The sequence below is a fragment of the Panthera pardus genome, unplaced genomic scaffold (assembly GCF_024362965.1).
Source record: "Panthera pardus isolate Hobbes unplaced genomic scaffold, ASM2436296v1 HiC_scaffold_27, whole genome shotgun sequence".
Classification (NCBI taxonomy): Eukaryota; Metazoa; Chordata; class Mammalia; order Carnivora; family Felidae; genus Panthera; species Panthera pardus.
Genome location: NW_026526843.1, coordinates 86,757,035 through 86,780,339, shown reverse-complemented (window position 1 = coordinate 86,780,339; position 23,305 = coordinate 86,757,035). Strand labels below are relative to the sequence as shown.

The following is a 23,305-nucleotide window of genomic DNA, read 5'->3' as shown; positions in this document are numbered from 1 at the left end:
TGTTTGCTAGGTTTGTGACCTAAATGTCTCTGAGCCCGTCATGCACAAAACAAGGCCCTTCAACTAGATTTTCTCTAGGGATCTCTCCTGTTCTACCATCAGTGTGACCCTGGGTTCTGGGAAGCCCATGTAAAATGACATGGTCCCCTACCTCTCCTTCTATCATTATCATTGTAGTGAGCGAAATAAAACGATCTAGGCAGGCTTCTGTTTATGGTGTTCTTAAGCCCAGCTTAGTTTCACCCAAACCCTTTGGATTCAAGGCCAAGGAAATACTGACCGAAAGTTTCCTTGGCAAGTTTACGAGGCCCCAGTGGTTAGCTGGAGTCCCTAGATTTCCTAGAAGCTCCCGGGGACCTTTTAGGAAGAGGGGCTAGTCTTTTAAAGACTTGAGTGGTAGGAGGTTTTTTGTTGGGTTTTTTTTGTTGTTTTTTTTCTTTTTTAGAATAGATTGACCTTTGATCCTCACCCTTTGATGAGTTATCATCTAGTGGGAATGTGTCGGTTCAAGGGTCAAACCTAGGTGGGTGTGGGGACACAGGGTGGATGGAGCAAAGAGAAAAAGAATCTCCAGCTACTAAGCAGAGCAGAGACATCTGTGGTCAGTTTGCCTCGGCCCCATGCCGATTCTGAGACTCAGGACAAATCATTCGGCCTCTCTGGGCTTTGATTTCTCTCTCTGTGAAACGCAGCTAACAACAAAGTTGTTGAGAGGAAGAAATTAGATATTGTGCTCGTCGTGTGTGGCACAATACTCAATGCACAGTCAATATTCCACGAGTGACGTCATCGGCTTATTATTTTGAAATCACTCTCCTGGTTTTTTTTTTTATGTTTATTTTTGAGAGACAGAGAGACAGAGCACAACGGGGAAGGGACAGAGAGAGGGAGACACAGAATCCGAAGCAGGCACCAGGCTCGGAGCTGTCAGCACAGATCCCGACGCGGGGCTCGAACCCACGGACCGCGAGATCACGACCTGGGCTGAAGTCGGATGCTCAACTGACTGAGCCACCCAGGCGCCCCCAAGGCTCTTGGTTTTATATTTCAAAATGTCCTCTCTGCTTGGTGCTTCCTGAGTATCTGCTATTGGCCCTGCCTTTTTTGGGCATGATCCTGCTTCTGCTTTTAGCCCAGGTGGCTTTGCTGTCAGGGTATTTGAAGTTTCCTTTGATGGCCCTGCAACTAAGCAACTTAATTATGAATGAGCGCTCTGCCTGAAGGCCTGTATCGCTCTCTTGTTTCCTCAAATACCCTTGGCATCTATCCAGGGCCTCAATGCACAAAAGCAGAAGGATGGCTGACCCATCCACCCACCTACTGAATGACCTCCGATCTCTCCCCAGCGACCTGCGGCTCGCTGCCTTTGTTAGAATGGAAAGGAGGAAAAGTGAGCTGGGGGGCAGGGTAAAGAAAAGGAAACATTTAATCCATTTTGCATGAAATATACCGTATTTAAAAATTCTTTTAATTCTCAAAATGAACGAGGCATTATCAGCAACTCACCATGTTCCGAGATCAGTCAAAGCAGGATTTTAATGAGCTCACTCCCGTTGTTTTAATCCCTTATATAAAACATCACCATGCACAACTCTTGAAACGAAGAAAAGGCAAAACGGAGAAACTTGATAGGCAAAAATATAAGGTTTTTTAGTGGTGAAAAACACAACAGATGTTTTAAAAGCTCCTTTTTTGGTTTTCTTTATTTCTTTTACTTTTTTTGTGAATTTAAAGTCTAGTTAATTCACATACAGTGTAATATTGCTTTCAGGAGTAGGATTGAGTGATTCATCACTTACATACAACACCCAGTGCTCATCACAAGAGTGCCCTCCTGAGTACCCATCGCCCATCCAGCCCACCCCCCACCCACCTCCCTCCGTCAACCCCCAGTCTGTTCTCTATTGTTAAGAGTCTCTTGTGGTTTGTTTCCCTCTCTTCTCTTTTTTATTCTTCTTTTATTTTTTCAAGTTTATTTTATTTATTTTGAGAGAGAGAGAGAGAGAGAACACAAGCAAGGGAGGGACAGAGAGAGAGGGAGAGAGAGAGGGAGACAGAGAGAGAATCCCAAGTGGGCTCTGCACTGCCAGTGCGGAGCCCAATGCGGGGTTTGAACTCACGAACAGAGAGATGTTGACCTGAGCCGAGACCAAGAGTCAGATGCTTAACCAACCGAGCCACCCAGGTGTCCCCACCCCTCTTCTCTTTTAAAAGCTCCTTTAGACCGATGGTGAGCATGGCATCACATCTAGATTTGTCAAATCACTACGTTGTACACTTTGAACTAATGCAACATTGTGTTAACTATGCTTCAATTTTTTTTTAATTTTTTTTTAACCTTTATTTATTTTTGAGACAGAGAGAGACAGAGCATGAATGCGGGAGGGTCAGAGAGAAAGGGAGACACAGAATCCGAAACAGGCTCCAGGCTCCGGGCTGTCAGCACAGAGCCCAACGCGGGGCTCGAACCCACGGACCGCGTGATCATGACCTGAGCCGAAGTCGGATGCTTAACCGACTGAGCCACCCAGGCGCCCCTATAGTTATTGTTTTTAATGTGGCTACTACAAAATTTTAAATGATTTATGTGGCTCACATTACATTTCTATCAGGTGGCATGGATTTAGGCTCTGGATAAAAGATTGCAGTTTTGGATAAATAGGATTAATGTAAGAGAGAAATGACTCAGGTGTACTAAGCTGTGCTAAGCTTAAGAAATAAATGATTTCGATGTCTGGACTTGTACTGTTTACTATAATCCTCCCTTCCTTGGGGTGGAACACGTACATGAAACATGTACCTTCATGGGGTTCTTTCAGCAGGCCAGTACTCAGGCCATACTTCAGACTAGGCTTGTTAGGTCAAACCTGTAAGAGGAATTGTTAAAGGGTGGGGAAAGGTGGGGGACACGAAGGGAGAAAGGGAGAGAGAACAGTGTTTCTGAGAGTAATCGGATAATTGGAGGATAAGAAGGCTATACATTTATTTCGGAGTAAATTAATTTCCCAGAAAAGGTACTGAGAAACTTGTACATTTCGTTGCCTTGGTTGTTTCCACAGAAGCCTGATTCAGGCACATAGGAGGGCAAATAAAATGATCTAATAGGTATCTTCGGCCGGTAGCGTGAATGTAATTTTCAGGCAGAATACCCAGGCTAAAAATTGAGCTATAAAATAGCAGCCTGCTCTGATTTATTTCTATCAATGTAGTACTATAACCTTAAAAAAAAAAAACCTAAAACTTTTTATTGCAGAGTCATATAACAAGAAATCCTAAGAATGCATATTTTTTGCTGGGAAAAAATATGGGTAAGCAGAATGTTCAGCCTCAGCGAAGCTATATTTGAGAAGTTACAGCTTGCTTGAACTATGAATGGGTAGTGTAAATAGTAGCTGATACTTCTGACTGCTTTTTGGCATCAGGTAAGGTTCTAGATTTCTACACATCACCCATTCACTCGCTTTAATCCTCATAACAGTACCATGAAGTTTATACATACTTACAGAGGCAGAATCCAAGGCACAAAAAGGCCAAATAACTTGCCTGAAAGTCAAATGACTCCGAAACAGCAGAGCAGAGATGTGAACTTAGGCAGTCTGGCGAAGCAGGCTCCAGGCTCTGAGCTACCAGCACAGACCCCAGTGCGGGGCTTGAACTCACAAACTTCGAGATCATGACCTGAGCTGAAGTTGGACGCTCAACCGACTGAGCCACCCAGGTGCCCAATGCTCTTAACATGCAACAGTATGTGTGCTGAGCACTACGAATTAGTCAGTGAAAGGGGGCAAACAGTCAAAACAAAATCTTAGGATGTCAGTTTCAAGGACAATAGCGAAGAATGCTTGTGTATTGTGCGTGAGGGGCCGTCAGGCAAGAAGAATTGGGAACATCGCATTGGCCAACAGCGTGAGTACTGGTGGAGCAGTCAGAAGACACAGAATCAAAAACCTCTATAAAATGAGAGAGGTGAACCACATGCCTTCCATGTGCCTCTGCAGTGTTGATGTTAGTACCATGGTTTCTTATGGCCTCTTCCAACAGCAGGTACCCAAAAAGTCATGAATCACAAATGGTGCCGTGGAATCAAATAAGGGAAAGGGAACGAGATTGTCCCAGTGCGAAAAAAGGGCATAATTGGATGCTAAGATTATGGAAAAACACACTGCTGGTGTAGACCAAAATAGAAGAGAATGCGTTGTGAAGAATTCAGTTATTTAAAACCGTAAGCTGGGTTTAGAATGTCAGCTCTGGCAAGGAGAGAACTTACCTCTTTAAATTTATTTCCATAGCACATATGCACGCACAAATACTTCACATATGCTTTGCAGTGATGATGGCAATACAAGTTCTGGTGATCATTTTGAAGATAATGAAGAACTCTGCGATGCCGAAAAGAAAAGTCTGAGTGATTAAAAACCAAAGCGCTTATTCCTCCTCTCTGTAAAGCAAGGGTGATGTTAACCTCAAGGTCGTCTGGGAGGATTAAATGAGATAAAGCAGAGAAAGTGCTCATCACAATGTCTGCTTCGTTATATGCTGTGATTCGAGGTTGATGACGACGATGATGATGGTCCTAGGGAGCCCTGTCCCACTCTCAACAATTTGAAAATAGAACATTCCAGTTAACATGCTCGTCTAGCGCTAGGACGCTGAAGCTATTAAAACGATTACAGCCGAGTGTGATAGGATTTTAAAATCATAAGCACAGTTTTGGCTTCATATATAATTTGGAATGTATTTATTTTCTCCAGATGCTTATAGAAGGACAGTATATTCTCTGATGTTCTATTGGGTCAAGGTCCTGCGTGCTCTGTGTATGTTGTGTTATCGTTCGCTAACGAGGACTGGTATATTCCGACACAAAGGGGTTTGGAGTTCCTTTTCATTCTGTCCACATGCTTCAGGAAAAAGAGAGCGTGTTTGGAAATGGCAAAATAGGCACAGACTTTAAGTTCAAATGTCAACTTCCGGTTTCTTATCTGCAAGATTTTTGTAATAATTAACTCACTCCGTAAGGATATTCTGAAAACCAGACGTGCAAATGCTATACAAATGTTAGTGTTATTACCTAAAGTCACGTTTCTCCTTACTTTTAAAATGGCTCTTTTACTTCTTTTTAATGTTTATTTTTGAGAAAGGGGGGGAGGGGTAGAAAGAGGGGGACAAAGGATCTGAAGCAGGCTCTGTGCTGACAGCAGTGAACCCAATGAGGGGCTCGAACCCATGAACCGTGAGATCATGACCTGAGCCGAAGTTGGACACTTAACCGACTCAGCCACCCAGGCGCCCCTGAAATGGTTGCTTTAAAGCCAAGCACATAAGGTCATCACTTGGTGGATTATCACTTATTACAGTTACCTCTCGGCCCCTCTAGCTTGGGCACATATTAAAAGCAAGGCTATGAGTTTTTCACCTCAAATCTCTCCAACATTTAGCACTCTAGCGGACGCGTAGTAGGCGCTGGCATAATATGTTGGACATACGCGTTCAGAGGGAGCACGGACATTGGTTTGAACCCCACATGTTATGGGCCACGTGTGTAATGAGACTCGATGGCTTAAAGACACTTGTCTCCTTTCATAGGCCAATGAAATATGTAAAAATTACTGCTGTGGGCTTGGTTCCTGAGCTGAGGTGGTGCTTGTGGTACAAGTATTGATTAGGGATGGGTGCCTGATCAAGCTTGGAAGCAAGCGGGGGAAGCAAGCTTGGACACAAAGACGGATGGAGCTGGCATGCGTCCATCAACCCCGAGGCCAGCCCTGGAGCCGGGACCGCCTGCTCGAGCTGTCTTTCATCAGGCCAGGATAGCCAGGCTCTTACACCCCCACCCCCATCAGTCACCGGGTATGAGCCACCCCTGGAAGAACGTGCCCTTGGGCAAGGTGACTCCGTAGCTAAGGCAGTTCCTGAAGGGATTGACAGTCGAAGCCACAAATCCTTCTTTGGTGTTTGTCCATGTTCACCATAGTCACCAGATTTAAAAGATTCTGTCTACCCCGCGAGAAGATGGTGTTAATATTTGAGGGCACAGAATGACTTCAATGAATGAGAAATTTGGAATTACATTCCTTTTTGAAAAAAAAAATTTTTTTAACGTTTATTTATTTTTGAGACAGAGGGAGACAGAGCATGAATGGGGGAGGGGCAGAGAGAGAGGGAGACACAGAATCGGAAACAGGCTCCAGGCTCTGAGCCGTCAGCCCAGAGCCAGACGCGGGGCTCGAACTCACGGACGGCGAGATCGTGACCTGAGCTGAAGTCGGACTCTTAACCGACTGAGCCACCCAGGCGCCCCAACATTCCTGTTTTTAAAAAAATGTTTACTTATTTACTTTTGAGAGAGAGAGGATCCGAAGCAGGCTCTACGATGCCAGCACTGAGCTCGATGCAGGGCTCGAACTCACGAACTGTGAGATCCTGACCTGAGCTGAAATCAAGAGTCGGATGCTTAACTGACAGAGCCACCCAGGCACCCCTGGAATTATACATTCCTAATTGAATTACAGAAAAGGCCTATGCCCTTACAGACTTAGGGTAGAACGTACCAAAACATTTCATTAATGTAGTGAAGACTTAAAAGAAAGGTATTGATTTGTTGGCATGTGATTATCATTGTCCCATGAAACACCATCCTTCGGCAAGTAGTTGCTGGGTACCCGTTTGTGCATTGACACAGGCATTAGTAAGCAAAACGCTGTTCCCAACATGTAATGATACAGCTACGGGCAGGACCTCTCTTCCCAGATCTGAGCGTCTCCACTGTTCCAGTTCCTGGAGGGAATGGCCATGTCTATCCACCACGATGTGACTGCGCCCTGGGGTCCTGAGGAGGACAGCATCAGCAGGATATGGCTTGCCTTTCGGATATAAGCCTTCCCAACCACCTGACCCCCGTGCATTTGGTGCTCCATATTGGTCAGCCCTCTTGCTCAAGCGTGTCTGTTTCAGCAGGGCCTGAAGAAGTGGCCTAAAGCATGTCTGGACCTTAATTCCTCCAACGTCCCAAGGAAGAAGTGAACGTACTCAGTTACCCAGTCATAATGTGGATGCCGCCTGCCCTGCCTAATACAAAATACTGTGTTGGCTGGATTAACAAGCACTTGAATTTAGAAAGAAAAAAAAAATCAACCATTATTTCCTTAGGGCCAAGAAGGGCTCATTTGTCCTTCATTCTAAGCTTCTGGGGAAAGTTCAGAAGCTTACATGAATAAGGCTCAAGAGATTGGTCTGGGAAACTCAAGAAAATCAATTCGGTCCATAATCCCCTCTATCTTCCAGGGCGATGTTAACTCACCATTAATAAATGCTTATAAATGGTGAGGGTAAAATCGGTTTACCAGAGTCTTGCCCTCCACCGTCATGGATTCTCATGCAGATTCTGAAGATGTAAGCTACTAAGATCATAACATACTTTGATCTCCCTTTATTCATGCATAGCAAATGGGGAAGGTGGGTGAACATTTCTCAGGCATTCCAGGGGTAATGTTTTTAACTGATCAATGTTTTCATTTGGTTTTCTCTCAATCCTTAGGGGTAGACATTAAAACAAGGCTAAATATGTTTGATTTTTTAAAGACATAATACAAATTCCATAGTAACTCAATATCCAATAATGTCCAACTTCTCTCCGTTCCCAGGGCTATTTTGAGGTCTTTAGGGAAAATATCATTCTTTTTCCTCTTTCTCAGCCTTGATATGCCCCATTAAACTTCACTCTGTGTCTCTCACTCTTTGGGCAACTGGGCGAGTTCCTGGCTTTCTGCGGGTCTCCATTTGCTCGTGTTTAGGGAGAGAAGAGGATGGGTGGTCTTTCATGGCTCTCTCAATGCCACTGTTCTTTGCTTCTCTAGTGTTTCGAGCATAGTCTGCTCATTTCCATGGGGGAAGCTTTGACAATAGGCTATGTAATGGGATTTGAAGGGAATATTTTCAACGGCTTCCGGGGAATTTGGAAAACATGAGTCACATAACTGCCCCCTCTAGTCCCAAATTGGTAGTAAGGAAACAAAAATTGGAGTTGGGGGCATATGACGCTCAAAGCAAATTGAATTTTCACAGCCGGGAAGAGATCTTTTAAGATCTTTTTCATTGTCAGTTAAGGATTATAACCATGTAACTTTAGGTATCAAATTTAATTCTTTTTTTATGACAAAATTTCTCTTTACGTAATGGTCTAAATTACCAGTTCACATTTGCCTTCAAAATGAGGAGACCTCTAATTAGTCAACTGCCTGGCTCTGTCACCACGAAGGTTGAGATCAAGGTCAAGGTTTAATAGCATTCGTTTGATTCTGTTCCAAGGTCACAAATACAAATTCAACCCTGCTGGCTTTCTAAAAACGGTGCGAAAGCTATGCCCAGAGAGTGTACAAAGGAAAAGCAATTCACAAGATGGCTGCACGAACAGTGGGGTGCACTGTTATCCCTGGTGAACCAAGACAGCTCAGTGTCAAGGTTGCCCTGGAAACTGAGTCGCCGGTCTGGGGTAGTGTTGTGGTGCCTAAAGCGCCGCGATAATTCTCATAATGCTCAGGAGTATAATCGGACCTAGGGCCCCGGACAGTCAAGGGCACAGAAACCATGGTGGGTGAATTATTTGTCGTCCTGGCTCTTCAGACTTCATTTATGGATACTTACTCTTTTCCGAGTAAATTGAAGACATTAAAAAAGAGATGGCTTTGGGGCACCTGGGTGGCTCAGTCCGTTAAGCGACTCGATTTTGGCTCAGGTCATGATCTCAAAGTTGGTGAGTTCGAGTCCTGCGTCGGGCTCCACGCTGATGGTGCAGAGCCTGCTTGGGATTCTCTCTCTCTCCCTTTCTCTCTGCCCCTCCTCCGCTGGTGCTGTCTCTGTCTCTCTCAAAATAACTATATAAACTTAAAGAAAATGACCTCTATTTCATTCCATAGTGCCCAAAGAAGCCGGAATGCATCAGATTTTATGTTGATTCAATAAGTTAATTTCTGAAACTAAAAGCCAAGTTCCCTAAGCTCCATCACCCGAGTATAGTTAAGGATAATCAGTTAAGGATTATAACCATTGTAACTTTAGGTATTAAATTTAATTCTTTTGTACGATGAAATTTCAAAAAATGTCCTCACCATGCATTCTAGAACCCTATCTTTCTCTTTTTCTGGACCTCCTTCCACACACACACACACACACACACACCGTCGGGCATTCATTACAGTAGGATATTTAATAGGAAAAAAACACTAACACGGTCAACATCTTGAAGATACTGTCTTTTTATTTCACAACATGGGAATAACTCAAATTTTGAGTCTCAAGGACCAAAATATATTTGAGCCAAATGTTCCGAGGATGAGTCAGGCTGCCTTCGGGGCAGCAAGCTTCACATGGACAAGTGGATGGTTGAGAATGATGTCCGCAACATGGCTAAAACTATAGCACACCCACAAATAGATTCATACTTGAGTTGTCTAATTTGCATGCATGAGTATAGTATGTTCTCCATGCCACTAGTACGTGTATGCCTTTTTCAAAGTCAGTGCAGGATCCGTATTTGTGCAGGTCTGTAAGAGTCTGCTCCCTTTCAAAATGCTACCGTAATTTATCTGCAAGAGCCTTCGGGTGACGAACTCCTTATGCCACCTTTACTTCCCAGGAGTCATTTCGGAACAATAATTACCGCTCTCGGGAGCTCCAGCATCCGTTTGTTAGCTATTTTAATGTTGGTTAGCCGGCTGCGAGTGCGCCTGGCTACGCACATCCACATGCTCGGTGCCTGCAATTTGAAATGGGTAACCTTGAGCAGGGGTGGCGACCTGAGACCAAATGGCAAAATAAAGACCGGAGCAAAAGAGAGCCAGGCGGGATCGCGGAAAGGGTTGCGCTTTCCTGCTTTCCGAGGCGAATGCTCCCCCAACGCGCACCCAACAGTGACGGCCTGACCCACGCTTGCACGGGGGCCCACGTTCCCGACTGCCGCTGAATTGTTGGAGACCCAAACGACATTCAGTGCCAAGGCAGGGGGGGGGTTGGGGGGGGGATGGAGGGGGGTGGGGGGGGGATGCCTGAATCTGGAACCGAAAGAAATTGTACCAGGGAAAGGAGATGGGGATGGAAACCAAGTTCCCAGAGCATCTCTCTCTCTCTCTCTCCTCTCTCTCTCTCTCTCTCTGTCTCTCTGTCAACAAGCATGGAGAGTCTTTATTACTAGAATATGCAGAATCCCGTGGGAATTGCTGCATCTTTTGGGGTTTTTTCCTCCTTAACTCTTTTCTTGCCAGTCTTTCTCCCTGGCTGGATGATCTGCCTCGGCGAGGGAGGAGGATGTCCCGTCCAGAAGCCGCTGAGCGGCCGGTCTCAGGAGCCGCACTCCTCGCAGTGACAGGAGAGGATGTACCGGTAGGTGGCTGTGAGCCTCATGCCCCCGGAGCAGCGCAGCCGCAGTGCTTTTAGCTTGGAGGTCTGGGGCCGGCAGCAGTGACAGGAGGAGCGGAAGGGCTGCTTGAGGACAGTGCTGAAGGACACCAGGGGCTCCGAGCGTGACGCCTGGCTGCAGTGCCCCTCGCACCTGGCCAGAAGCACCATCTGGGGAGAGAAGGGAAATGGTTACCCTGTGGGGGGTGCCAAAACCTCAGCCTTGGCCAATTCTCCTAACACCCTTGGCCAATTCCCGCTGGATGACACCAGCGGCTCCCAGCCCCGCTTGCACATTAGAATCACCGAGCGAGGGGCGCCTGGGTGGCTCAGTCGGTTGAGCGTCCGACTCCGGCTCGGGTCATGATCTCACGGTTCGTGAGTTCGAGCCCCGCGTCGGGCTCTCTTCGGTCAGCACACAGCCCGCTTCAGATCCTCTCTTCCCCCTCTCTCTGTCCCCCCTCCTCTGTTTGCGCTCTCTTTCTCTCTTTCAAATAAAAAAAAAAATTAGAGAGAAACAAAGAACCACCTGGCAAACTTGTTTTTAAAATGTCAGCACCCAGGTCCCATCTCGAACCAATTAAATTAAAATCCTTGGGGACAGAGCCCAAGCTGTCATGGTTTTCAAAGCTCCTCCAGTGATTCCCAAGTGCACGGAGGGTTTGGAACCACTGCATGAGGCCCATGATGGGCAAATAAAAACGTGGGGCGCCTGGGATGCTCAGTCGGTTAAGCGTCCAACTTTGGTTCAGGTCACGATCTCACAGTCGATGGGTTTGAGCCTTGCATAGGGCTCTGCGTTGACAGCTCAGAGCCTGAAGCCTGTTTCAGATTCAGATTCTGGGTCTCCCTCTCTCTCTCTGTTCCTCCCCCACTCACACTCTGTCTCTCTCTCTCTCTCAAAAATAAGTAAACATTTAAAAAAATATGTTTTGAAACAAGAGAATGAAACAGAAACAGTGTACGTTTGGGGCCCCGGAATCACATTTCTGGGCTTATATACGCCGAAGGAGCCTGAGAGTTGCACAACCCAATCTTAGAGTCATTTATGGCAAATTACCATTCTGACCATTTCCATTTCCGAAGGTAGGTTAGGGTGACAATAAAGGTTGGGCTGAAGTAACAGAGGCTGTGTGTTCTCTCTCGTGGCTCTTAACCTGGCTTTAGTAAAGAGTCTCCTTTAAGAGTCCGATGCAAACTACCAAGGTTATGCTCAGAACGATGGACACAAGCATCCAGCTCACGGGGATGGAGTGAGCTCATTTATGTCTCCCGTACATAAATCCCGGGATCCTGGCAGTGGCAGACATGGGTAGGGTAGGGTGGGGAGCTTGATTCACTAAGAATTAAAAAAGAAGGGGCACCGGGGGGGGCATCAGTCTGTTAAGCATCTGACTCTTGATCTTGGCCCAGGTCACGAGCTCATGGTTTGTGAGTTCGAACCCCGCATCGGGCTCTGAGCTGACAGTGGGGAGCCTGCTTAGGATTGTCTCTGTCCCTCTCTCTCTGCCCCTCCCACACTCATGCACGCTCGCTCTTTCTCTCTCAAAAATAAATAAGCATTAAAGAGAAAAGAATTAAAAGAAAGACAGGGCCTGCTCATCTTTCTCAAAGGAATCCAAGATGACTTCTGGTAACTATACACGATCAGCCCCATTATCGAAGAAGATGCTCGGATGAATCCCGCAAGAGGATACGAGTTGCTAGGAAGCGACCAGCTGGGCTTGGTGAAGTGGGGGGGGTAGGACCTATTGATTTATTTTCTCTGAAAGATCGCAGGGGCAGAGAGGAAATGGCAGCTATAAACCGTCTCGGTTTTATGAAAGCGTTGGTGACATCCTGCCTGCCCGTTGATAGGCAAAACAGGACCTGAAATAGGTTTTGAGAGATTATGCCGTAAATCAGCAGCACACGGGCCAGTCTCTGGTGCCCACCCCATCCCTCTAATGAGAGGGATTCCAAGGTCTTCTAAATGTGCTCATCTCTAATGCGGGTCATCTCCTAGGCAGATTGAGCAATATTCAGAGATCACCTCCCCAGATGGAAGTCTTCAGAGGTCCAATTTCAGTCCAGATGAATGTAGTGAATCCGTGTCCACAGATTTAGTTCAAAGGGGCACGGACATGGCGGTGCATCATACCCGAATTATGCAAATGCAGGTGAACTGAATGTAGACCTTGGATGACCATGCAATTAACACGGTCCATAAAACGACCAGGTCAGCAACGTTGGGCCATTGGTAGAAGCACTAACCTGACCGTGATTTCACTAAACGTGTTCAAGGGTCTCAAGCTCCACCTTCGGCTCTTTCAGAAGGACAAGAACTCCAGCGCTGAAAAGACCCCGAGACCACCTCCAATGGATCCCCCTCTGTCCGCAGCTGGATTTTTGCGCAAGGAGAACGCACAGACATGTGCCATAAACGCATTCGGTGGCTGCCTCCAGCCTTCAGAATAAAACCCCAGATCCTGAAAGGGTATTATCCTCTGTGACCCTGATGTCACATCTTTCCAGTCTTACTTAAAACTGTTCTCATTGTCATCACCCACTCCCTGTTCTGATCAAGCCTAATCAGTTAGGAGTTCAGGGAACCGCCCTGAATTTCCCTGCCTCTTGCCTTCGCTTGTGTCTTTCGTCTCTCAGGAATGCCCTTTCCTCCTAGCTCTGCTTAATGAAATCCCGACTATCCTCCATTGCCACGTTCAGATGCCCTCTCCTCGAAGAAGACACTATGAAAGAGTTATCGGGGCCCTGGATGGTCTCGACACACACGTGCAAATCTCCCCTCTGGGAGATTTCCAGTATATAGATCCCATCACAACGCTGGAAATGATATAAAAGGCTAGCTTTGTTTTGTGAATGTGCGTTGGAGGGGTACAGCCGGGAGCTTGGAAGGGAAGATCGAGAAACGAGTGTCGTTACGGGATGGAAGGGATAAATGTCTGCTTTTCCAGGCTTGCTCTCGGCCGTGCCTCGCCTGTTTTATGGCTCTCACGAGGATCTTCTCACCTCTTCCAGGCCAGAGCTTCTCAAACTATAATGGGCATGTCAATCTGCTGGGGATCTTGCTAAAACGCAGATTGTGACTGAGTAGTTCCGGCCGAGGCCGGAGAGCCTGCGTTTCTCGCCGGATCCTGGTTGATGTCGGTACTGCTGAACGTCCACGCTTTGAGTAGCAAAGTGGGAGAGTCTGACAGGTTCCACACTAGATGGGCCACTAGATAGCAGTCATTTAGCCAATAATAATAATGGCAGCTAACATTTACTGAGTGCTTACAACACTTACAATCTCATTTACTCCTCATAACATTCCCCTGCTGGGGTACTATTATTATCTGTATTATTATTATAGATGAGGAAACCGAGGCTTTAGAGAGTTTAAGTAACTTGCCCAAACTCATATATCTGGTGAAAGGCAGAGCTGGAATCAAACCCGGGTCTGTCCAAAACCAACCCCCCCGGTCTAAATCATAGCAAAATGTTTCCCTGAAGCATGAGCCAGCTCCCACCCTTCTCTCATCTACTTTGACCTGATTCTGGGAGCCCTGACCCGATCAAAAGCATAGGAGTCTGCCCTTTTTCTTATGAACTTCTTGGGAGATAGCATCACCACCTCCGAGCTTACGCAGAGCTGAATGGTGAAAGTGCCCTCCTAAATAATATCTCCTCCGCTACCGAGACCCTCCCCCGGTTCCATCGTCCAGCGATTGGGGGACTTCCGGGGACTCCCAGAAATTCCTTGGATGGTACCACACCACACGGTGTCTAACTCCTTAACCCACTCACCCTTCGGTTCAACAAACCTTCACCACCTTCAAACATCAGTTCACCTGCCAAAATCCAGTTTGCGGGTCAGACGCACCCCCCTCATGCCTGGGGGACTTGGCCGTGTCTTACTAACACGGGAAGACTCTTCACTGTGCACTTAACTGCTCCTAACAAAGGGCATCCACACGACTCCTTTGCGAAATCAGGAAACGACCTCGTTTTGCCAGCGAGCCCGCACGGGGCTCCACCATTAAAGGAGAAGCTTCAACAGTTGGTTAGTGCTCATTGACCTTCTGTTGACGTCTCACAGCTCAGGAGGGTGACAGACACACATTATCTGCTTTGGGTCCAGTTTAATGATTGCTGTCTTATGTTCCCCAGACAAGTGGCCTGATTCTGGGAAGCTAGGTGACTTCTCCAGCGGTCCCTTGGGAGCCCCCCAACCTTAGAGTCACTTGGCTCCCGCTGGATGTGGCCAGCTCCTTCTAATACCAACAGAGCTGTGGGCTCCTTCCTGTTGTCATCTGATTTCCGTGGGCTGGGGCTAAGGGGAATGCAAGGCCCTCGGGTAATAATAACAGAACAGTAATGATGACGATATATAACACGTATTGAACATTTAGCAGGCTCCAGGCTTTGTGCCAAGCCCGTTATGTGCAATCTCATTCTTAACAGCCATCTCAAAAGCTAAGCCTTCCCCATTTTACAAATGAAGCACTGAAAAGGCAGAGGATAAGTCACTGGCCTGAAATCACATAGCTGTATAACGGAGGGTCAGAATGCTGAACAGAGACAGCTTCATTGCTGAGCCCTCCGTCCTAACCATGACAGTCAGCCTGTCAAGCCCCTGTCAACTTCAGCGAGTTGCTCCAGGTGGTCATGGGCAAGTTCAGGCTACATCGTGAGGGTTATAGCCTGCTGTGATTCCTGGGTCGCGACCAAGGATTGCACCCGGAGACTTGCCCGTACGTCTTGGGCAGTTGTGTCTTCTCCTGCTGTATACACCTATCTTCTGAGTGAGAGAAAACCCAACCACAGATGGTTTTCATCGCTCCTTGTTAAAAGATTCTTACCGTTGCCAAAGCCACTTTCCTCGTCTGTCATGTGGAACCCCTGTGAATTCCTGGCTCAGGCCATGACTGACGAGGTGTCTTCATCAGTTTCAGAATAAAGACGCAGAATAAATACTTTGCCCACAGATGGGGCGCCTGGGTGGCTCAGTCGGTTAAGCGTCCGACTCTCGATCTTGGCTCAGGTCCTGATCAGGTCTCACACTTCGTGAGTTCGAGCCCTGCATCGGGTTTTGTACCGACAGTGCAGCTCCTGCTTGGGATTCTCTCTCTCCTCTCTCTCTGCCCCTATCCTGCTCTCTTCTCTCTCTCAATAACTAAATAAACCTTAAAAAAAAAAAAGACTTTGCACACAAAACATCCTAATGCTAAAACCGGATTTTGGCTATTTTGCCTCAGTTAAGTGAGAAACTATTTTTTTTTCTTTTTTCTTTTTCTTTTTTTGCCTTTTTTCTCAGCAGTGAACACGACATACCCCTTATTCCCTGGCATCTCCTGGAGACCCATTTCTGCCCTCCCCGGCACCCTCAATAAATGACTATTCAGCTCATCTCCAGGCACCCAGGTCAACCCCCAAAGGGTCCGTGCCCGGCTGAGGGTGTCAGCAAAATTGCAACCAGAGGAATGATGGGATCTGGTCCCCTTCACTCTGGTCACAGCTGAAACAGTTGCGAAACCTTTGCACACAGAGCATTGCCCTTCCCTCTATATGCCATTTACTTAAAAGCATTACGACGGTAAAAAATGCTGTCTTCTTTTCCCCCTGATTTTTGTGCCTCCAGTACCGGCCACGGTGCCTGTACATAGTGGGCATTCAGGATAAAATCATTCCTTAAAAAAAAACAACAAAAAAAACCCCAAAACAAGTCCTGGGGCATCTGGGTGGCTCAGTCGGTTAAGTGTCCGACTTCGGCTCAGGTCATGATCTCACCGTCTGTGAGTTCGAGCCCTGCGACGGGCTCTGTTCTGACAGCTCGGATCCTGGAACCCGCTTCAGATTCTGTGTCTCCCTCTCTCTCTGCCCCTCCCCCGCTCATTCTCTCTCTCTCTCTCTCTCTCTCTCTCTCTCTCTCTCACACACACACACACACACACACACACACACACACACAAATAATAATAGACATTAAAAATACAAAATAAGAAAAAAAAAGAAGTCCTATCTCTCCAAGAGTTGATTCTGTGATTTTGTTATAAGTTCAATATTCCGGACTCTCCCTATGTCTTCTACCACAGTATGAGCTTCCTGGGCGGCACTGGGAGAGGGATCGTAACAGCTCCCTCCAAATCCCAAGGCGTAACCCTTGGCCTGCCAGGCCCCTTTACCTCTGGGAATTTTCCCAGGCTTTATCCCCTGAACTGTCCTTCTCCTCGGCTGCTGGGCCTGTGGCCCTTGAGTTCAGACAGCCATCTGCCCTGGTCCCAGGTCCCTGCGGGGCCACCATCTCCCAGCTCTGACTTCACAGGCCTCCCCTACCAGCTTGCCTTCCAGCCTCGGTTCCTGAAAACCCCTCCCTGGCTCGCATCCAGAACCGGCCCCGCCCTCCTCCACTCACCTGGGAAGGGAGGTCAGACAGCGGGATCTGCCTCTCTTCTGCTTTTATCCCCACTCTTAGCAGCCAGCGTGATGGCTTTCGCTTACGTTGCTTTTCGGCACGCTCCCCCCACCCCCGCCAGGTTTCCGTGCTAAACCAGAACCCCAGTGAGGTTCGTTTTCCTAATCCTTTAAGGCTATCCGAGATCCCAACCGTTATTGAGGTCTTAGTAGTGACTGAAATAGAAAAGTGAGTCTGAACACCTGTCCAGTTCATAACTTCATCATCAAGATCATAACATCGTTTCTTAACGTCTATGATATGCCCGACTCCGTGCCGCGTGCTTGGCAAACATCATCACCCATGCCCATCCATACCCCACCTTCAGATAGGCGGCATTGGTTCCAGTTTACGTGGGAACAAGTCGAGGCACCCAAGAATTACTTCACTTCTCCCAAAGTCACCCATTGGGCGCACTGTGGAGCTGGAATAGGAAACCGGCTCCCTCTCACTTCAAAGTCTGAGATGCCTCAGCTCCCTTCAAGATTCCACTAACCACTGACCTTCTGCCTGTTAGCTCTAGAGCCTTTACGCACTCAGAATTTCAGGGAAGACTGTCAGTGAACCTGCCACTCCCAGGATCCTTTGTACCCAGTCCTAGGAAGTGTCACCCCCGAAAGCTAGCAGGCACATCTTAATCTGTGGCCACACTGACCTCCCTGGTGGACCACGGTGGCCAGTCTTCTCTGCCGGACTCCATCACGGCCCTTTCCTGAACTGCTAGGCGATGGGCGCCAGGCCTCTGGAACTCAGGGCAAGGGGGATCAGATTGGCTCATGGAAGACTCCCACTATTCTTCCTATTTTCTAGAAACATTGCTGAGTAGAAATCACTATCTCCCGTGGATCCGAAGCTGAGCCTGGACTTCGAAATAGTGGCTTCTCCAGGGGCGCCTGGGTGGCTCAGTCGATTAAGCATCCGACTTCAGCTCAGGTCATGATCTCGCGGTCCGTGAGTTTGAGCCCCGCGTCGGGCTCTGTGCTGACAGCCCAGAGCCTGGAGCCTGTTTCAGATTCTGTGTCTCCCTCTCTCTCGGACCCTCCCCTGTTCATGCTCTGTCTCTCTCTGTCTCAAAAATAAATAAGCTTTAAAAAAAATTTTAAAAAAAAGTGCCTTCTCCATTCTACTTGCAATTTTCCAACGTGAAGATCCCAGCGGTTGAAAGAAATGATCTGAAACAGACACTCTCACTCTTGGACTAAACGAGGAATCTATGCTGAATACGTTTTCACGCTTTTTAATTTTTTTTTAAATTTGATTTTTGAGAGAAGGAGAGAGAGCAGGGGAGGGGCAGAGAGTGAGGGAGACACAGAATCGGAAGCAGGCTCCAGGCTCCGAGCTGTCTGCACAGAGCCCGACGCGGGGCTCGAACCCACGAACCGTGAGATCATGACCTGAGTTGAAGCCGGACGCGTAACCGACTGAGCCACCCAGGCGCCCCTGAGTACTTTTTTAGGTTTTCAGTTTTCCCTACCGGTAAAATGGGATCGGTAATGCCTTCGAACATGGGTTTGCTGGCAATGATTAGATCATATATTATGAGATGCTCTCCCTCCCCTAAGCCTGGCTCGCACTCTCCCGTTCACCTGTCTTCCCAAGGCCAGACAGTGGGATAAATGTAAGTCAGGAAGTATTAATAAGCAACAGGCCAACGGTAGACATGTGTCTAGTAAATAACAGTCTTTGAACAGCATGTGGAGGGATGCTTTTCACAGACAGGAAAGATCTAGCCTGGTCTCCTCCACTGTAAAAACCCTTGGTGCCTGTTTTCTAGACACAGGCTAAAGGTTTTATCCCGAGTCTGTCAAGACGAACAGTTTCGTTAACGAGACCCATTAGAAAGAAGACCAGCCTGAGTCTGTGAGAGTCAAGAATTATAGAATATTTAAAAGTGAAAACCAAAAAAATAAAATAAAATAAAATAAAATAAAATAAAATAAAATAAAATAAAAATGAAAACCAGTTTTTGTTCCTGGACACATAGAGCAAATCTAATCCAGAAAAGGTCTGGGTGGTTCAGATTCTGCCGGGCATATTTTAAGGCCGAGAAAGAAAGGTTTATAATTACGAGCACCATTTACATAAAACTATTGTTATATCTGACATAGTTTGGGATGTTTGGAAACAGTTCCCACAGAACTACAAACATTTCTGCTACTATCACAAGTTTGTGCTATTTATCGTGGCATTCTGGAAGAAACAGACGTGAACAAAGGTGGGCCAAAGTTTGTGTCTGGGAATCATGCTGCAGCACCGTGAGTGTGTGGGGCTCAAGTTCACGGCATCTCTTCTTTCAAATACTAGTGAAGGAGAAGCTAATAATTGCTGAGGCCCACAATCTTTGAGCAATCACAGTTGTAAAAACATGTCCCGACTTTTTTCCCTCAATTTGCTTTAGTTTTTTTTCCCCCTAAGAAGGGATTGCAATCTTGCAAAAATGTAAGTTTATCTGTTTACTCCTTTTTTTTTTTTTTTAGTTCTATAACTACAAATGAGAGCCAGAAAGTTTTTAAGTGGAAAGTCTCTCTATTTTCCCACAGTCCTAGATCTTATTAATATAATGGGTAAAATGATTTAACTCAAATTCTGATTCCCCCAAACTAAAACAAGCCATTATCATCGAGGTGAAATCAGAGAAGTGATGGAAATTTTAAAGGCAGACAGAAGTCATAATGTTCTTAAATGGAGGGTAGGGACATTAACTTATATGGTCTTAATTCTCGTGGTTGATATTACCCAAATTTCTTAATTATACTGGTAATTTAAAAAATACTTGCCATATGAGAATGCTTAAGCGGTTTTGGTCTCAGGACTGCAGTGAAAATCTCTGAGATTGGGCTAAAAGGATTCCTATTTACCAAATGTGGGCACATTTCATTCATGTGACTGGGGGCAGTGACGGTCGTGACATTTTTCAGTCTGAGTCTGTTCTTCGCTACTATGTGCCTCCCTTCTGGGTGGTCCAGGTGGCCGGCCACTGTCGGTGGCCTTTGAAGCATGGTACTCCTTCTCACGCCTCGTCCCAACACTGAGACATTACCCGCACAGGTTGCCTCCACAAATGAGCATACAACCTACTCCAGACAAGAATGATTTGGATAATCCACGTAAGAATGATAAATGATCAAATTGCCACTTATCTTTCGAAATCATCTTAACATAAACGTGGCAGGTGGAGAAAGGTTTGGGTCACGAGGCCGGTGAGCAGCTATGTCATCAGGCATGGCTTTGAAGAGTCCCCCTGAGAAGTACGATTTGCTGCTCAACCACATTTCTTGCCTCTGTTTCCTCTTTATTGCCAGTGAAAGTAGAAGGAGTTTTGATAACCTGTAGATTCCACTTTTTTTAAGTTTATTTATTTTGAGAGAGAGAGAGAGAACGGGAGAGGGGCAGAAAGAGAGTGAGAGGGAGCATCCCAAGCAGGCTCCGCGCTGTCAGCGCAGAGCCCGATGCGGGGCTCGAACCCACGAACCGTGAGAACATGACCTGAGCTGAGATCAAGAGTCAGATGCTTAACCGACTGAGCCACCCAGGCGCCTCTACTCTACTTTTCTTTCTTGATAAAGAACATTACTGCTCGTGAATTTCACAGCCAGGGACGAAACACACCTCTCTCCCCCGTGCTTAGCAACAATTTCCTTGGGAGAAACTTCCGGCCTTTCCTACGGACTTTGAGCAGCCTGAAAGGAGAGAAGCTGCCTGGGTGTGCACATGGTCAATTAGGCGGCTTTACTGACAAAGGTCCAAAGCATGCTGGGAAACCCGAAAAGCAGGAAAAGCACGATTCTCCCGCAAGCCCCGTGGGCCAGCCATCTAGCTCAGGTTTGGACTACGATCATGGTTCTGCAGCCCCTGACAAAGGAACACGGCTCCTCTCCCGACTCTGGGAAGTGGCACCACCTTCACCGAGCCCTTCGTCTTACCTTTGAGCTACACTTGTACAACGGGTGACTGATAGAATCAACATAGTGGTGCCTCATGCAGCGCAGAGGGTCCGAGTCGATCATGAACGAGCTGTCTGTTTTGCTGTCTGTATCTCCCATCAGCGCCAGCAGGGAGAGCATAGAAAAAGATGCAGCGAGTGCATGATTTCTCATTGTTGTAAGGAAAACTTCTCAGAAGGAACAGCAGAGGGAGGCAGAGGACTAAAGATTGGCAATGCCTTCGCCCCCTAGGATCCAGTTCCTTCCCAGCAAAGGGCACGATCTGGCCGGAGCTTTCTGGTTGTCATTGTCCTTTGTGTGTCGGAGTCGGGTCTCACTGTTTCCACTTGCAATCCACCCTCACGATATCTGCCGCACAGCTGGAATGAAAACAGAAATGGTTTTCCCCGGAAACATTTACCCAGAAAAACGAATGGAGCCCAGGAGGTATTGAGTAGAATTTTTCCATGTCATTTTGAGGAAAGAGTATGGGTTTCCAGAGTGCCATTAGCACGGGCTGTCCTTCATCCTACCAGCTCCCGCCCCATAGCTTGTGCTACGTATTTATAGCCATTGGGAGGTGGACGTAATGGTTTCAGGAAAGCACATGTTGATTTCAGTTGCCGGAGCCCCACGTTTCTAAGGAGCAAGGATAGTTTGAACTCACGGTCAAGATGAAACATGTGGTTCTGGCCCCAGCGTAACTGAATACGGGTGGTCCCATCCCCATCCCTGGCTGGTGGGGGCGGGAGGGTCTATCCAGCTTCTCAGTGAGCTCTGGTGGCCACGTCAAGCGCACAGGACTAGAAAGGAGGCAGGCCAGCCCGAATGAACACAGGCGGCGTCCCAGGGGAAAGCAGCTCAGTTTTCATTTCCTAGTCCACCCACCTAGTTTTCCCCTTCTGTGCTCTGGGCCCATCCTGTTTTCGTTTGAAGCCCCGTGCCACCCAGCATCAATGACAAAGTGCATCTGAAATACGCATCTGAAATACACATTATGCGCGCCGGCCCCCAGTGTGGTTAAAGCGACACCCGCGTTATTTGCCAAAGAGTCACACGTTTCCACAGAGCCTCTGTAGCCTGAGCACCTGGTATAATGTGACAAAGTAAGTGGTCGTCAGAGCAAACACTTACCATTACGATGGGATCAGGGTATACCAGTTGTCCTGGAATTTGCTTTGTGCTTTTTTTTTTTTTTAATATATATATTTCTTTAAGGTTTATTTATTATTGAGAAACAGAGAGAGACAGAGCACGAGCAGGGGAGGGGCAGAGAGAGAGGGAGACACAGAATGTGAAGCAGGCTCCAGGCTCCGAGCTGTCAGCACAGAGTCTGACGCGGGGCTCGAGCTCACAAACCGCGAGATCATGACCTGAGCCCGAGCCGGAGGCTTAATCGACTGAGCCTCCCAGGCGCCCCAAAACTTGCTTTGTTCTTTTAACTATGTACTTCTTGGGCAAGGGACTGAGGTCCTGAGATCTCCCCATTTCACCTCACTAGCCCCCCTCCACATGGCCAACATGGGTGCTTTTTATCCCACCAGATGACAGAGAATCAAAAATATTTGCAAACTTTTAGGAAAACTAGGGGGACCTGTCGTTACATCCCAAACAAAAGGAACATGATAATAAAAGCTTCAGACAAACTTTCAAAAGGTATTTCAGATAAGAGTTTGATTATTTTGTTCATGGTACAACATTTTTTTTAACTTCCTACTTATGGCCAGTCCAAATAAACAGGGCAAAGTAATGATAAGATCCAGATAAGAACTTCAAGTCCCTGTAAGTCAATTCGTTTCGCTCCAATAGAATGGCCCCAGACCCACTTAGCCTCAGTTAGCTCTCTTGTGAGTGGGGGGGTGGGGGATCCCAGGCTGAAAAGTGTATGTGACAAAGGGCCGTTTCAGAGAACAGCATCCCTGGTGATGGCATAATCTCATCGCGAGTGTTTCTGGGAAATCCTATAAATGGCAGGACGGGCAGGGACCAGTAATGAGGAGACCCACCTGGGCTGGAGCACTGCCATTGATTAGCTGGGAGACCTTGCACAGGGCATTTCAACTGGTCTGGCCTCAGTTTCCCCATCTGTAGAGTAGGAGAGTTGGAAAAGGTGGCGCCTACCGTCCCCTCTTGTTCTAAAACGGCCCCGCCTGTTACGCACGGATTCAGTCACCACTATCTCCAAATGTAGAAGACAGTCCTAAAGGTAAGACCATATCTTCACACGACTTTGCACCACTTTCTTTTATGAGCTTGCTAATGGCAACATCTCATGAAAACTGATCAACCTGGGGTGCCTGGGTGGCTCAGTCGGTTAAGCGTCCCACTCTTGGTTTTGGCTCAGGTCATGATCTGGCGGTTTCGTGAGTTCAAGCCCTGCGCTGGCAGCACAGAGCTTCCTCGGGATTCTCTGTCTCCCTCTCTCTCTGCCCCTCCCCACTAGCGCTGTCTCTGCCTCTCTCAAAATAAATACATAAGCTTTAAAAAATTTATTTTTATTTATTTATTTAAAAAAATTTTTTTAAGGTTTACTTATTTTTGAGAGACAGAGAGAAACAGA

General features: G+C 47.0%; 1 protein-coding gene across 4 annotated transcripts in view; it reads right to left on the bottom strand.

The window, feature by feature from the left end:
• Nucleotides 1–10,150: 10,150 nt before the first annotated feature.
• NDP (norrin cystine knot growth factor NDP) overlaps nt 10,151–23,305 on the bottom strand; it is a 52,229-nt gene continuing 39,074 nt past the window's right edge. For 3 of the 4 annotated variants that reach the window (XM_019417337.2, XM_019417338.2, XM_019417336.2), the window contains exons 2-3: nt 20,746–21,125; nt 10,151–10,560 (exon numbers count right to left, since the gene is read on the bottom strand). In XM_019417337.2, the coding sequence (XP_019272882.1) occupies nt 10,333–10,560; nt 20,746–20,919 (402 nt within the window). In that variant the 5' untranslated portion in view covers nt 20,920–21,125 and the 3' untranslated portion in view covers nt 10,151–10,332. Of the gene's footprint in view, nt 10,561–17,477; nt 17,633–20,745; nt 21,126–23,305 lie in introns of those variants that run through there. The other variant, XM_019417339.2, reaches the window with a different exon arrangement.